The 16533-nt window shown below is 43.5% G+C and overlaps 1 protein-coding gene across 1 annotated transcript; it reads right to left on the reverse strand.

Moving 5' to 3' along the window:
- Window positions 1-409: 409 nt before the first annotated feature.
- On the reverse strand, window positions 410-1538 carry LOC120639152 (E1A-binding protein p400-like). Its single transcript, XM_039915178.1, has 4 exons — window positions 1413-1538; window positions 1232-1327; window positions 1002-1100; window positions 410-873 (listed from the first exon to the last, which is right to left on the reverse strand). Exons 1-4 carry the CDS (start codon window positions 1453-1455, stop codon window positions 836-838), a joined length of 276 nt encoding a protein of 91 aa, XP_039771112.1. The 5' UTR covers window positions 1456-1538; the 3' UTR covers window positions 410-835.
- Between the last annotated feature and the right edge of the window lie 14995 nt (window positions 1539-16533).

Consider the following 16533-nt stretch of genomic DNA (forward strand, 5'->3'; position numbering starts at 1 on the left):
AAAATGGCATCATATGGATGATTATCAGCTTCATTAATTACGTGGTGGCCACTCGGTAATAATGAGGAGCGTTTTAACGTAAAAAAATGTCTTTTATTTTAAAAATTCAAGCACGTTGCAGTCTAGCCACCAATACTTACAAATCACAAGCACAATAGGGAGGGCAGAGCCCCCAATCAATCCTCTATAGCCGCAGGGTAACTAGCCAAATTTGGCTGCCATCTCACGATGTCATCTCGGGTTTGTGTCATCTCACATATTTTATTGTTTTCAAAGGATGAAAGCCATTTCTCCCAAGTGACATCCAAGTGCAATTCACATGTAGTCTTGGCTAAACATATATTCATCGGTATTATATAATTTGTTGTATCTATTAAATTTTTATGAGAAATTACATTTCTTTCAAAGTAAAGTATATATCAGCATATATATACGAATGTACATTATTATCCGAGAATATACACACCCAAATGCACCATGTTTTACATAAGCGATAAAAAAATATGTAGCGACTATATATACTTGAGAACTGCTGCATCCGTTCCAAATTATAGGTTGTTTGACTTTTTTGACCTCAAATTTGACCTCTCGTCTTATTAAAAAATTTGTGCAAAATATCATTTATTTTGCTGTAGCATGATTTATCAATGCAAGTTCTTCGATAATATTTTAAAATTTGACTATATTTTAATAATTTTTTTAAATAAGACGAGTGGTCAAACTTGGTATCAAAAAGTCAAACAACATATAATTTAGAATGGATGGAGTAGGTATTTGCAATAAACCATTTAACTAGTATATATTCCGCATAGCTTTTGTAGATCCACAAGCTAGGCTAGTACTTCACATCACGCGACATACCATTAGCAGAATCTGAAAAACGAGAGTAATACAGATAACGTCAGGGTTAATCATCCTAAAGCCCAGCATGCATGCAGTTGAAAATAGAATCTAAACGAGTACATAAGCATGCCCTGTACTGGTTAGGTGTGTCTACGTACGTTTTTTTCCTCCATTTTTGTTTCTTTTTTCTGCTGGTTGGTACGGCGGCTGCAACGTGTTGGGTCCCCGCGGATTCTGCGTACCTAAATTCGATGGAGCTGCATGGATGGACAGGACGCACAAGAGGAAAATTAAGATCGAAACTTAAGGGCTATCAGTCATGTCCGTAATTGCTTATTAATCCATCATATTCATGTCTCATTCGATATGATAGTAAGGTCGTACTAACCAGCTTGCGAGGGTGGATTTTTTTGCTGAGCAAGATACGGCGTTTGGCCGGCTGGTGGTGGTCCTCCGAGGGCAGGCAAGTCAGCAGCAGACATCCCTGTGTTTCCAACGAGCCTATGAGACAATGCAAAAAAAGGCCAAGCAACTCAACCATTATTGATACCATCTAGACTTAGGCGCACCGTTAGCAGAAGGTTTGTTCTTGGCTTCCTGCTTCCTCGGCATAGTGTTGTTGGTGCCAAATGTCCGATCAGTTATGATCAGCTTTATGTATGTACGTGTTTTGTTTCAGGCAGCCCTAGGCATGCTGTGGACATCATATATATAGCTGGGCATTCATGCTTGTGCCGTAAGCTATACTTGATACAACTCGCGCTGTTCCTCTCTCCCTGACATTGTGGTGCAATTTACAGCAAGATTTTCCTAGGTACATTCGTTCAATTGATCGATATCTAACCATGCATACTTGGGGTCAAATTTGTTAAATGACAACCTGACAAAATTAGGGTACGATATCAACCGTATAAGTTGGGTCTCCGCGTGAACCGAGCGTGTTAGTCTCCAGCATGCACACATATACCTGCATTGTCATTCTCTGAACATCATCGTCACTGGGAAGCAATCTCTAGTAATACAATCGGTTTGTTCCTGCACTTCTCTTAGAAGATCACATGTAGGATGTGTCCGAGCGAAGCAGTTAACGACTAGTCAAAGGGGTTGCATTGTCACCTAGCTACGCACAGGACATGGTCACATGGATGGGCCATAGACCGTCCAGGATCATCGTTCGATCAGGCAGCACGAAGAAATTTCCGACATGACTTTGTACTTTTGTTAGTTCGAAAATAAATTTTGTCAATTTTCTAAATGCAAATATTTTAGACAGTGCTTGGAATACCTGTAGCAGCAGTGTTGTTTTCGTGTTTATATATGTTGAAATGTTCTTCTGAAGGTTGGCATATATATGTTGATTTTTTTCCATCTTTAATTTCCAGCTAAATTTTTAAGTGACATAGATCTTAAACTTGTTGTTCTTCTGTGCGGTGATTGAAGAAAGATCTTGTTAGCCTATAGACATGGTATGCAAATAGCCTGATGTGTAGACAAGAAAGAACATATATATGTGTAAGCAGAAAGATTATTTTCGGGCACCTTCAAAGTTCAAAATCAAGTTTAGTACAGACAACAACCTCAAATCGATAGCGTATAAATATTCACACAACATACGGGCTGTAATATAATAGAAGACTAACTGTTCCCTGATCTTTCTTTCAGAAAGGGGAAGATAGCAGCTAATATCCGGTCAATTGTGTGGCAAGACTCGGGGTCGAACCGCGAGGCAGCCAGCTATCTTGGTTGAGAACAGACAAATCTGGGTTCAACTACCGCAGAGATCATGCCATGGTTAGTTAGCGTTTGTTTCATAATGGTGAAGTTCCGATCTATTGATTCCGACTCAGTCATCAGATTGATTGTTCCATAAAATGCTGTCTGAAATCTGAATTCAGTTGAAATTCAGTTATATGGATTAATCTGCGGCAACCAAGGGCGACCTCAATTTGATTGTGAACCATGGCATGCCGGAGACATCATCATATACGTCACCATATATTGTTGGCTGAATCTTGCAGTATATGTAAAATCAAAATCAAATTAACAAGTTTTCTTATCCAAGAACTTCAACTAGATGTTTACGCTCATCTGACGACACTTTGAAAAATTCATAACATGTTCAAAGCAGTATTGAGATCCCTTGAGTTGGTTTTTGCCACTGTTGGCCCTTACTTTGGCCGAATTGAGGCCACCAGAGCAGATATGCAATTCAGCATATGGGCCATAGTCGGCAAGCCAGGAATGATTGATAACATATATAGGTACCTCCAAGTATCAGCAGCTCGAAGCCACCATCCAGGATATGACCTTGCACTTTCATTCATCATTCCTGTAAACAGTACTGATAGCGACCATGTTGTTCAATATGTATTGACGAATGATTCATAATTTAACTTCAATTGAATCATAATTCTTTCAAGAAGACGGCAAGATAATTTGTGGAGACGTATGTATATTATTGTTTGAATTCAGCTGATAGAAAGTCTCATTTATCCTATGAATTGAACCAAGGCATGGAGGCGGTGAAGGATATTATTATTCCTTGCAGCATCTTCTGCATTTTCTTTTTGGTTGTAGCTAGTTTGCTCGATAACACACTGTGGTATTAATGCAATGTTACCATCCACAAAGACCAATGCAAGCGTATGTGGTATTACCTGGAAATTTAATCCAGTGTAAGAAGAAAGTAAATAACTGTTTTTCGTGTGATGCGTTGGTGTTAACAACAGGCGGGTTCAGCATTTCAACGTTGAATGGCTTGACGTAAGTCCCCCGTCTCTCCTCTATTCTATGATGACTGAAACCATGGGCTTTGCCTTGTGGCAGCAAGCTAGCTGTACGAATGAAAATCATTCATGCTTGGCCCAATATTTTTGTCAGCCCGTCGTTACAATGGGCCTCAGGCTGACAGGCTCGATGATAAATTAGGGCCCATAGCCCAATAAACATCCTTGCATTTGCTCTCTCTTATTGCATCCAAATGGATACATTGTATCATTTATCTGGTCTTGGTTTTACTTGCGCTACCATAGAAACCATACTGCACAATCATAAATAGCGTGAATAATGTCTAGGGATTCCGATAGCGTGTTTTTCTTGAAAATTTGAATGCGACTGAGGCATAAAAATCTGTATATACACGCATAGAAACGAACATATATACAAAGACATAGAAATCTGTACATACACCCATATAAATGGACATATATACAAGTCATAGAAATTTATACATATAGACATAGAACCGAACATAACAACTAGTAGATAGGAAAATTCGAATTTTGAATCTAATTGGATTCATAGAAATTAAAGTAGCATGTCATTGGACCTGCATATACACAACACAAACATCTCTGAAATCTAAAAATTTGAATCACCGTGCATTGGATTAACAAGGGCATAGAACCCGATGCATTCAAGTACAGAGACCAAGCAACGTGATGGAGCTGATGTGAATGGTTTTCTACATGCATAGCGACATATACTTGCTGACGGCTGATGTGAATGGTTTTCTATACTACCACATCCCATTGCTTGCGTTCTCATTTTATTAACATTATGAAATTTCTATGCCAGCTAAGTATGTAGATTTCTATACAGGTGGGATTCAAAATTCAATTGTTGTCGCAATAAACTCATTTCTATACTTGCATCTACATGATTACATACGCAACATCATATATAGTTCCCCGTGCATAGGGAGATGGAAGGAGTGGGCGGGATTAGGGTTAGCTGTGTATATATCGGGTGGTGGGGGAGGGGTTCGGTGGGCCTTGGGTGGTCTGTGGGCCTGGGCTGTGGGGGAGGGAGGGGGGTTCGAGCTGGTTCAGTTGGACGAGCTGATGCACGTGGCTAGGGCTCCCTAGGGATCCTAGGGCTCTCAAATATCACACACACACACAACGAGGCTAATAAGCAATAAGGTGCATTCTCTATACAAAATGCATCCATCTTGCAATTGCAATTCAGAGCCTACATTGTTTGCATCCGAGGAAGAATAGACCAATTGCAATTGGATGTGAACTAGTTGCAAATCAAACTTTTTGACGCGAAAATCCCGCCGGACAGATCTTCACGCTCCACGCAAGCTAGGGCCAGGGAGATCTACTTCACTCCGTCATACCGAATCTGATTGGCGCGCCTGTGGTGCGTTTGGCATGCCAGTCAATTTGACCTGCAAATTGACACGAAGGATAAACATTAAATTCAGAGGGGGAGGGCTATCGGCTAGCCAGCCGATATCAATGACATCAGCAATTGGCTCTCGAGGAGCCAATTTAGGAGAGCAAACTGCGTTTAAAGCGACGTATCCTTTGAACAACACCTAGGTTCGGATCCAAATCGTCTGTAATCGCGAGATCATGAAGGAAGACGATAGCGGGCAGATCTAGGCTAGATAGCTTGTGATAAAAACTTAAAACAATCTAGATTAAACGGATTAACCTGATCTAGGAAGATGTCAATAACCTGTGGTAAGAACTTAAAACAAACTAGATTAAATGGATTAATCTAGCAAGATCTAAGCAATTACCGATAACTTGTGATAAAAGCAATAAGAGGTTAGACTAAATAGATTAATCTAACAAATTGATAGCTTCTATCAATAAATTGTTAGCAGTTAAACCCTGCCGGACAAATTTAATGTGCTCGATAACTTTGAGCGCTATCGATAGAGGAAGAAGCGATGCGCCATCAACCTAGGCCTATCTACGCAACTCGACTCAGGACTTACCAGCAAAAGATCAACGTGTGAGAATAACTCGTAAAGGGAAACAAGCTACTGCAACTAGGGTTTTGGCGAGGCTGACGATATGAAAAGTTGATGCATAAAAGAAAAGGGCTCATTCGTCCGTGGGCGTTAGTATCGGCCTCGCTTTCGTCAGGTACTAACACTCACATTTAGTACCGGGCGCAAGGAATAGTAGCCATGTGAGCTGTTTAGTACCGGCTGGAGCCCCCAGCCAGTACTAAACTGCTCCACCAACACCACGCGCAACAGCTAAGTGGCCATTTAGCAATGGCTGGAGCCACCAGCCGGTACTAAATGACTCCAAGGACATTTGGTATCGGCTGGTGGCTCCAGCCGGTACTAAAAGTGAAACTTTAGTACCGGCTGGTGGCTCCAGCCGGTACTAATTCTCTTCTATATATTCTGGTCCCTTCTTCCTCCCCGAGCCCGAGCCAGCATTTGACCGAGAGCTCGGGTTCTTCTTCTCCTTGGCGACCTAGAGTGGAGATTCTGCCCATTTTCTCAAGTTTTGTGGGGATTTCAGTCATCCAAGTGCACCAAAGATTTACAACTTTATCCTCTCTTGTTTGATGGTCTTCATTCTTTGTTTGATGCTCCATAGTTAGAGAAATTTTTAATTATTATAAATAGTAAGAATGATCACGATTTCTTTGATTTATGCATGGATTTGAGATGTATAGAACCCATTACTTGAATTTGGAGAAGGTGTATTGGATAATTTCAATGTGGATAATTTATAGGGATTTTTTTTCAATTTTTTTCAAGTGATATGGTTAATTAGGTTGGTATTTGTTATGCATTTAGTTGTATTATTTTGGCACTCTAATGATGTATTTATTCGGGCTCATATGAAAACCATCGAGAAGTTTAAAAAATATATGTTTTGGATCATGAATATGTCGTTAACCTTGATCCTTCAGTGAAAACACTGCTATTCGGGGCTAGCATCGATATCCACGATGCGGTGTGGTATATATGAGGACGCGATGAAGGAGTATGATTGCGCATCCCTTATGGCGTGGAACGACGTGTTCGCGTTGAACTGAAGAGTGTCAAAAAATTATGGTTTACAATTTATGTTTTCATTTTAATTCTAATAATTTGTTCAGGTTTTTACATTTATCTGATTAGTGTACTCAAATTAGTTTTGTTTTTTAGTGAGACATATAATTGACATGTTATTAATATTACTTATTAGAAATGCCTTTGCAATATGATGTCTTTGAGCGTCGAGCTGTGGCTCGGGCGGCGGTACGCAATCAATTGGAGTGCACCGGTCATTCGCTTGAGTTCCACCCTGCAGAGCATGTTGGTCTTGGTAGCGGTCGTATTCGTCGTTTGATTAAGAAAGTTTTTCATATATTCTCCCTTGGCAAAGAAAGCCGTAAATATGACCGTGAGTTGATGGCTCGATATAATGCAAGACGTGAAGAGTTGGGACTGGCGGAATATGACCGTTCCGTGTCAAGGCTTCGCGAGGCAGTTCACGAGGCATTGGTCCAAAGATCTCATGATGAGTAGTTTATATTTGGTAGCTAGCATGTAGTGTAATGTATATATTAATTTGGACTTCTATTTATCATGTTGTGTAATTTAAGCATGTAGTGTAATGTATCTATTAATTTGGACTTCTATTAATTTTGTATTTTGATGTAAAATTCGCAGAAATGGCTTTTGTATTTCATTATGTTATGTGCCAAATTAAATGATATGAATACAAGTAAAATAATGTTGTTACTTAATGCAAAATTGTAGATCAATGGACCGACAATGGATGTACAGCGACCGGTGCTCCATGGAGTGGATTAATGGTCTAAAGTCTTTTCTCGATGCGGCAGAGGCCCACAATTCATCGAAAGGTTTTATGTGCTGTCAGTGCCGCGTTTGCCAAAATAAAAAGGAATACTCTAAGAGAAGCACTCTACACGCCCACATTTATGAAAAGGATTTCATGGATAACTATACTCTTTGGACTAAGCACGGTGAACCTGGAGTTGTGATGCAAGATGGTGAAGAAGATGATGATCATAATATTGCAGACTGAGCTCATCTATATGAAGCGGGAGCCATTGAAGATGAACCCATGGACGATGCTGAAGAAATGGATGAGGCTGGAGAAAATGCAGCAGAAGACCAACCACTTGATGAATTAGGTCAGGTTTTATCGAGGCGAAGAATATGAGAAACTGGATGTTTGTCCTATCTGTGATGCAAAACGGTACAAGATCAGGCAAAATGATCCTGGTGAGGTCGACGGGGAGCCCGTCAAGAAAAAAGTTCCCGCTAAGGTGATGTGGTATTTCCCAGTAATACCACATTTGAAGCGCTTTTTAAGAAATAAATCCAATGCTAAATTGATGCGGTGGTACAAAGAAGAGCGTAAGCAAGATCAGATGCTGAGACACCCTGCGGATGGGTCCCAGTGGAGAAATGTGGATAGAGAATTCCATGATTTTGATAATGACCCAAGGAACATAAGGTTCAGTTTAAGTACGGACGGAATGAATCCATTCGGCGAGTGGGGCAGCAGTCATAGTACATGGCATGTGACCCTCTGTATGTTCAACCTTCCTTCTTGGCTATGCATGAAGCGGAAGTACATGATGATGCCGATGCTTACCCAAGGCCCAAAACAACCGGGCAATGATATTGACGTGTACTAAGACCGTTGGTTGATGAACTTTTGCTGCTGTGGAAGGAGGAAGGTGTACGTGTTTGGGATGAGTAGAAACAGGAAAATTTTGACCTGTGAGCATTACTTTTCATTACCATCAACGATTGGCCTGCACTTAGCAATCCATCCAGACAGTCGAATAAGGGATACCGGGCATGCACTCATTATCTAGAAGAAACCGACAGCTTGTATCTAAAAAATTGTAAGAAGGTCGTGTATATGGGTCATCATCGATTCCTTCCCCTCAACCACCCCTTGAGAAGAAAAGGAAAACATTTCAAAGGGGAACTTGAAACTCGTGCTAAGCCTATGTTCCGAAATGGGAAGTGTGTTTTCTCGATGGTGAAGGATGTCCATGTCGTGTTTGGAAAGGGTCGTGGAAGCCAACAAGTTCCGAATGATGAAAACGGCTATGCCCCAATGTGGAAGAAGAAGTCCATACTATGGGAGCTCACATATTGGGAAGACTTGGAGGTCCGCAACGCAATCGACGTGATGCACTTGACGAAGAATCTTTGCATGAACCTGCTAGGATTCCTCGGTACGTATGGGCAGTCAAAAGATACACTGGAAGCAAGACGTGATTTGAAAGAAACAAAACAACGAGAAGACCTGCGTCCTAAGAAGAGAGAAAATAGATAGCACTAGTTACGTCCTGCTAGCTACACTCTCAGCAAAGAGGAGAAGAAAAGCATGTTTGATTGCTTGAACAGTATGAAGGTACCATCCGGTTACTCCTCGAATATGCAGGGAAGAATTAATATGAAAGAGCAAAAGTTCACAAACTTAAAGTCTCATGATTGCCACGTTCTGATGACCCAATTTCTTCCGGTCGCGCTAAGGGTTATTCTACCAGAAAATGTAAGATTAGCAGTGGTGAAGCTATGTGCCTTTCTTAATGAAATTTCGCAGAAGGCAATATCCAAACAAGCTCACAAGGCTACAGAATGATGTGGTCCAATGTCTCGTCAGTTTTGTGATGGTCTTTCCACCTTCGTTCTTTAATATTATGACCCATCTCTTAGTTCATATTGTGAAAGAGATAAATATTTTGAGCCCTGTATTCCTATACAATATGTTCCCTTTCGAGAGATACATGGCAGTCTTAAAGAAGTACGTTCGGAATCATTCTCGGCCAGAAGGATGTATCACCAAGGTCTAAGAAATAGAGGAGGTCATTGAGTTTTGTGTTGATTTTATTGACGAACTTAGTCCGATTGGAGTCCCCATGTCACGCTATGATGGGCGACTGAAAGGAAAGGGCACACTAGGTAAGAAATCTAATATACACATCCCTAAAAGTGAAATCCGCAAAGCAAATTTCACCATTCTACAGAATTCATCCCTCGTGGCCCCATATATGGATGAGCACATGAATATTGTCTGGTCTGAAAACATAGGGAAGTCTGAGGCCTGGATTACATGTCATCACATAGATAGCTTTGCGGTTTGGCTTAGAAGAAAACTCATGGATGATAGCACAATTGATGTACAACTGCAATGGCTTGCTAGGGGACCATCGGTCACAATCATCCAATACCAAGGGTATGAGATCAATGGATATATATTTTACATAAGAGCCCAAGATGAAAAGAGCACGAACCAAAATAGTGGTGTGCGTATTGATGGAATAGGCCATGATGGAAATAAGGACTGCTACTTTGGTATCATAGAGGAAATATGGGAGCTAGACTATGGGCCTTTGAAGATTCCTATGTTTCGGTGCCAATGGGTGAATCGAGTTGGAGGCGGCGTAACGACAGACCGGTATGGGATGACAATAGTGGACTTCAAAAAAATTGGATATAAAGATGAACCATTCGTCCTCGGCAAGGATGTGACGCAGGTGTTCTATGCGAAGGACATGGCAAGCAAACCTAAGAAAAATCAAAGCAAGTATGACGACGAGCCAAAACGCCACATAGTTCTTCCAGGAAAAAGAAAAATCATTGGAGTTGAAGACAATTCGGAAGTCAGAAGACTTTGATCAGTTTGATGACCGTCCTCCATTCTCGGTCGATGTCGACCCCAGCATCCTGTTATCCAAAGAGGACGCTCCTTACTTGCGCCATGATCATGATCAAGGGACATTCATAAAAAGAAAGGTTATCAATGTTCCATTAAATAATGATGTGTAATTAATATGTTGTACTTTGATTTTTATGTGACCAAGTGATTGATGTAATATATTTGAAAATTATTTTGAACTCAATATGTTGTGATGTAAAGTATAAAACTATTAATTTTTATAGTTACAATAGTATCTTTTTTCATTTTTTATGCAATTGTATAATACTTTAGACACTAAAACATATTTGACACACTAATATAACAAATTTTGATCTCAGAACAATAAATTAAGTGCTTGAATAGTAAATATATGCATTTGTATAATACTTTAGACACTAAAACCAATTTGACACAATAATATAACAAATTTTGAACTCAATACGATAAATTAAGTGCTTAAATAGTAAATATATGCATTTTTATGTATTTGTATAATACTTTACACACTAAAAACACATTTGACACACTAATATAACAAATTTTGAACTCAATACGATAAATTAAGTGCTTAAATAGTAAATATATGCATTTTTATGCATTTGTATAATACTTTACACACTAAAAACACATTCGACACACTAATATAACAAATTTTGAACTCAATATGATAAATTAAGTGCTTAAATAGTAATTTATCTATTTTCTAGGGTTTTATTGAATTTATTGCACATAAAACATATTTAAACAATTTGAAATTTGAAATTTAGTGTCAATACTTTGAATTTAGTGCAAAGACTAATACTTATTAAGATTAACGTATGTTTAACAAAAATAATATAATTTTGCATGGTGAAAATAGTACATATATCTACTTTTTAATCGTTTATTGAATTTTATTGCACATAAAACATATTTAGACGAATTACAAAATAATTACAAAACTGAAAAAGGCAGAATCATTTTGGGCGTTTAGTACCGGGCCATGGTTGCATCCGGTACTAAACTGCCTCCCAAAAATTTCCCGCGTGTTGGGGCAGTTTAGTACCGGCTGGAACTAGGGCCCGGTACTAAACGGCACCGTTTAGTACCGGGCCCTAGTTCCAGCCGGTACTAAATTGCGGGGTCGCCAGTTTAGTACTGGGCCAGGAGAAGACCCGGTACTAAACTGACTGCAATAAAGGGGGATCAGGGACTTGGCCATTTTCGATCCCCCCATTCATCGCCCGCTCATCGTCGTCGTCGTTCCCACCGCGCTATCCCGCCCTTCGCGGCGCCGCCCCCGTGCGCCGCCGCTCCGGGCCGCCTCCTACCTCTATGCCGCCGCTCCGACCCGCGCCTCCCCTCTGCGGCACTCGATTCGTGCCACCTCGCCCGCGCCGCCGCCCCCGTGCGCCGCCGCCACCATCCCCTGGCCCGTCGTTGTCGATCGTTCGCGCCGCCACCGCGCCGCCGCCCCCTCCACGCGCCATCGTCCTCCTCGCTGTCGTTCCGCCACAGCCCTCTTCTACGACTGCCGCCGCTCGACGCCGCCGCGCCGTGCGCCTCCTCCTCGGCGCCACGCCGCCGCCACGCCGTCGCTCGACCTCCTCGCCGCTCCCGTGCCTCGCCACGTCCGCCGCCGCCGCGGGTAACAAGCCTGTCGACCACCCCCCTCCCCTACCCCGACGCCCCCGCCGTGCGCCGGCCCAGCATGCCGCCGGTAGCAGGATGCTGGCGTCAGCCCTTTTGGGGGCTGACGTCAGCATTCTTTATCAGGATAAATGATGGAAAATTATGGAAATGTAGAAAAATTATTGAAAACTATGGAAAACGTAAAGAAATTATAGAAAATTATGGAAAATGTAGAGAAATTACGAAAAATATATGGAAAATTATGGAAAATGTAGAGAAATTATGGAAAATGTAGAGAAATTATTGATAATTATGAAAAATGTATGGAAAATATACATGAATTATGGAAAATTATGGAAAATGTAGATAAATTCTAGAAAATGTATGGAAAATTATGAAAAATTTATGGAAAATGTAGAGAAATTATGGAAAATATATGGAAAATTATTGCCTAGGTATATTGTACAGAAGTATGTCTTTATATCTTGTAGTAATTATGGATATTGTACAAAAATCTTGTATATTGTAGAAAACTTCAAGTCTTTACGGGCTTCACATTTATTGTTTTATTTGGTATTGTTGAATTGTGTATGTTATGAAATGTATATATGATGTAAATTTTGTCTTGTACAGCTTTATCTATTGAATTTCTATTTTTTTTGTAAATTTTAGGTTGCTATACTATAAATAGGTATAATTAGTAGAAAATCTTAGAAAATTCAGGTCATATTTTATAAAATTCCAGGGCACATTGTATATAAGATGTATATGATGTAAATTTTAGAAATTTTGTCCATGTATGCGTTGTACGACTTTATCGAAGCTGCACTTGCAATTTTTTTATACATTGTTAATTAGTACAAAATTGCATATCAAACATATGTTGATTCACATAAAAAATGAAATGGAACCCTTTTGTCATGATGACGACGAGGCCTTTCTTGAGGACATAATTGGTACGGGCACGCACCACTATGAAGAGGATGCTGCCGAGGACGATGGCAGCAATACCTTAATGATACTGGCGTTGACGATGATAACCAGCCAGAACAAACGACTGTGCAAGATGATAGCGCAGAGGTATATACAATTCGTGCTTATATATATAAACATACGCATTAATTCTGTATGTAAGTACAATGCGTACTAAATACATATTTTTCTAGGCATCCAGATCGACTAGGAAACCAAAACAGAAACGAGGGTCGAAGAAAATCATGGAGGGCACACTATTATCACTTCATTGCATCCTGACGGTGAACCAAAGTCTCCGAAGGGTGTGAAGACGATGGTGGTGAATCAATGTGGATGTTATGTCTGGGACCACATTCCCATTAGCTTCAAGCTATGGAAGAAAAGTAAAGCCACAGATATCGATGCTGACGTCATCCTCGAGACCGAGAAAGAAATGTTATGGGCAGATGTGAAATGACACTTTAGCTTTCCGGAGGACAAAGAACAACTATTTAAGGATTGGGTCATGAAGAAGATGGCTATTGCTTTTCAGACGTTCAAGAAAAATTTGAACAAAGATTATGTTAGAAAGGGACTCACGCCAGACTTCGAGAAAGACTTCAAGATTCAAAGTCCTTATTGGGAGGCATTCGTGCAGTACAAGTCACTCGAGGATAGCGAGAAGAAGATAGCCCAAGCCAAAGAGAATGCGAGCAAAAAGAAGCACTTCCATCATCTTGGGCAAGGAGGATATGTGTCGGTGATTCCGAATTGGCAGAAGATGGAAGATGATCTCGTTGCCAGAGGAATCGTACCGGTGACTTTCAACTAGCCATTGCGAGCAAAACATTACTTCTACGCTCATGGAGGCTCATTGAATATGGAAGATGGGTGGTTCGTCACTAGCGATGCCATAAGGGAAGTAGCCGACAAGCTCGAAGTGGCACTAAAGGCCGTGTCCGAAGGCAGCTTCAAATCGGACAGAGAGAAAGGCGAGCTGACGTACGCTCTTGGCACACCGGAACACACAGGACGTGTGCGAGGCATGGGCATAGTTCCATGGAAGCATGACTTCAGTGGCGACATAGAGACATATCGAAGCCGACAGAGAAGAAAGGCTGAAGTAGTAGAGAAGATGCGTGCCCTAGAAGAACGGGTTGCTTCGATCAAAGGTGCACTTGCAACTAGCCAGTAGCCGCAACCAAAAGCCAGATCAACGGCTCAGTTGGAGACTAGCCCCGTCGGCTCGCAGCGTCGTAACAGTGTCGCTTCAACGGAACACCCAGCCGCAGATCGAGAGGAAACGGTTGCGGAACATTACCCTGTGGACGACATCGCCGTGAGGACCCCCTGTGAGCTTCTATGCCCACTAAGGAAAAAACTAAAAGTAGTCGCTCACGGGGTTGCTGAAGTCCCTGTTCAAGGCGGGACAATCCATGGCATGACGATTCCTGAAGGATATGCTAGAGTCATGGTTGACCGTGTCGAGAAAGGATGGGAAGACCTCGACCTTGAGATCCCTGGAGGTGATGGAGAAGAGGAACTAGGACAGGCCCTCCACACTTGGATCTGTTGGAAAAAAAACAGTACATAACAATTGCAGGAAGGGATCCTAGCCCGTCTCCGAGGTCACCGCCAGCTGCTCAAGGGTACCCCAGCGTGGATCCACCGTCACCAGCCGCTGCCCGGGACCCTAGTGTTAGTCCATCGCCATCACCGGCCGCTGCCCTGGACCCCAGTGTTAGTCCACCTCTGCCATCTCCTTCCCCCGCAAAAAAGAAACAATCTGCTTGGGTGCCACCACCGCCAACTCCAAGGCCGAAGAAGACCCAAGAACGAAAGAAGAAAGAGAAGCCCGCACTAGAGAAGTCAGGTTACGAAATGACTGATGAGGAATTAACTGCTTGGGTGCAAGAAGACGTGCGCAAGCAGTTGAAGCCAAAGAAGCCTCCGCCAAAGGAACCAGTGGATCCAGCAGCGAAGAAATTCTTTCTATCTATGATGTGCCAACCAAAGCCTCCACTGATGTCGGACTACAACTGCTCGATCACAAAGTCATGGGAGAAGAAGGGTAACCGGCGAGAGAACTAGTGAGTTCCCTAGCTCGGAGAACAATCCAAAAAACGGTGCCCCCTCTAGTAGTGTTTTCAAAAGAGGATGAAGCTACTGCTAAGTTTGTCAAGGAAACTGTCGGTACCCTATAGCAGGGGTACCCACTCTTACCGCAGCAAGACAGGACCCTCGTAGTTATCCGTAACTACGCTTAAGGACGGAGTAGCCAGGCTCCACCGGACAGGCCCTTCCCTCACCAGGCCAACGGCCCCGGACCCGTTCCCCGCCTGGGGATGGGTCCGGAGACGCCACGTGTCTCTAAGGGATGGAAGCTCCGAGCTGACAGCCAGGCCTCGGACCCCCCATAGGGGTCCGGGGCCTCCTGCGCCGTCCGGACCCCCCTTACCGTGCGGGGGTCTGGAGACGCCACGTGTCCTGGGGGCACGGGCGCGGGCTCATGCGCGAGTCCTCCGCAAGGGGGACTCGCCCACCCACCACATTTAATGCGGATGGTTGACGCATGCTCTGCCGCCGCAGCACGCGGGACAGCCTTTGACAGGCCCCGCTGTGCACCGCGTATTACCAAGGTGCACAGTGCAGCCGCCTGTGCCGCGCCCGCGCAGAGCTCGTCAGCCGCATTAAATGGATACGACGGCACGGCACTTTTCCATCATGCCGCCTACGCCGCTCCCTACACAGCCGTTCAGCTACGTGGCAGACGACGCCGCTGGCTACGACGGGCGCCGTTCCGACAAGACAGCGCCTAGACATGCTGAACGGGAGACTCCAAGAGCAGGCAAAGATATTCAGAGAAAGATCTCCTTTGCCTGCAGCGCCATAATGATGAACAGTACTATATTTTATACCGCATCGCTGGGCCCACTTGTCGGGGTCCCGGCAGCCATGTACGCACCTCCCTTGAGATATAAAAGGGAGGCACTCACTGTGTACGGGACAAGCTCCAGACAAACACAAGCTCTCACACTCTCGTGGGGAGGCAATACAACACACAGTGGACGTAGGGTATTACGCTCCGGTGGCCCGAACCACTCTAAATCTTGCTGTGTTCATCGTGTTCTTGAGGGAGATCGATCTGGGACTAGCTAACCCCCGAGTACACACCCTCTGGGCTAGGGCGGGTGCCTTCCGCCACCCGGCCGTGGTTGCAGCTCCACGACATTTGGCGCGCCAGGTAGGGGGTCTTCTTTAGCTGGCCGCAGTTCATCTCCTCAACGTCCCCATGGTTCGTGTGGACGACGTAGAGATGACGGAGGGTGTGGCGTCCTCCACGCCACACGCTCCTCGTGTTCCTGCTCCAGGGGCAACTGTGCCTGTGGAGCAGCCACCGTCGGCAGCAGCGCGCGCTGCTCGCCGGCAAGAGTCAGGGCGCCCATCAAGGGCCCCCTCACAAGCTGCGAGCGGCGGAGCGCTGACAGCGGCTAGGGAGTTGCTTCGTAACCCCCCGGCTGGGGCAGCCTCGCCAGACGCCCTGAAGCAGTGGCGGGATGACGTTGACCATCTCCTCCACCTGGCTCAGGCCTCCCCCAGTTCTGCAAGGACTGGGCAACGACCTCCGCCCGGCAATGCGGTGGTACCTTACCACCAGCGTCAGGGCGGTGCGTCGGCGTCCGTGCGCTCC

The sequence above is a fragment of the Panicum virgatum genome, chromosome 6K, assembly GCF_016808335.1.
Source record: "Panicum virgatum strain AP13 chromosome 6K, P.virgatum_v5, whole genome shotgun sequence".
NCBI classification, from domain to species: Eukaryota; Viridiplantae; Streptophyta; class Magnoliopsida; order Poales; family Poaceae; genus Panicum; species Panicum virgatum.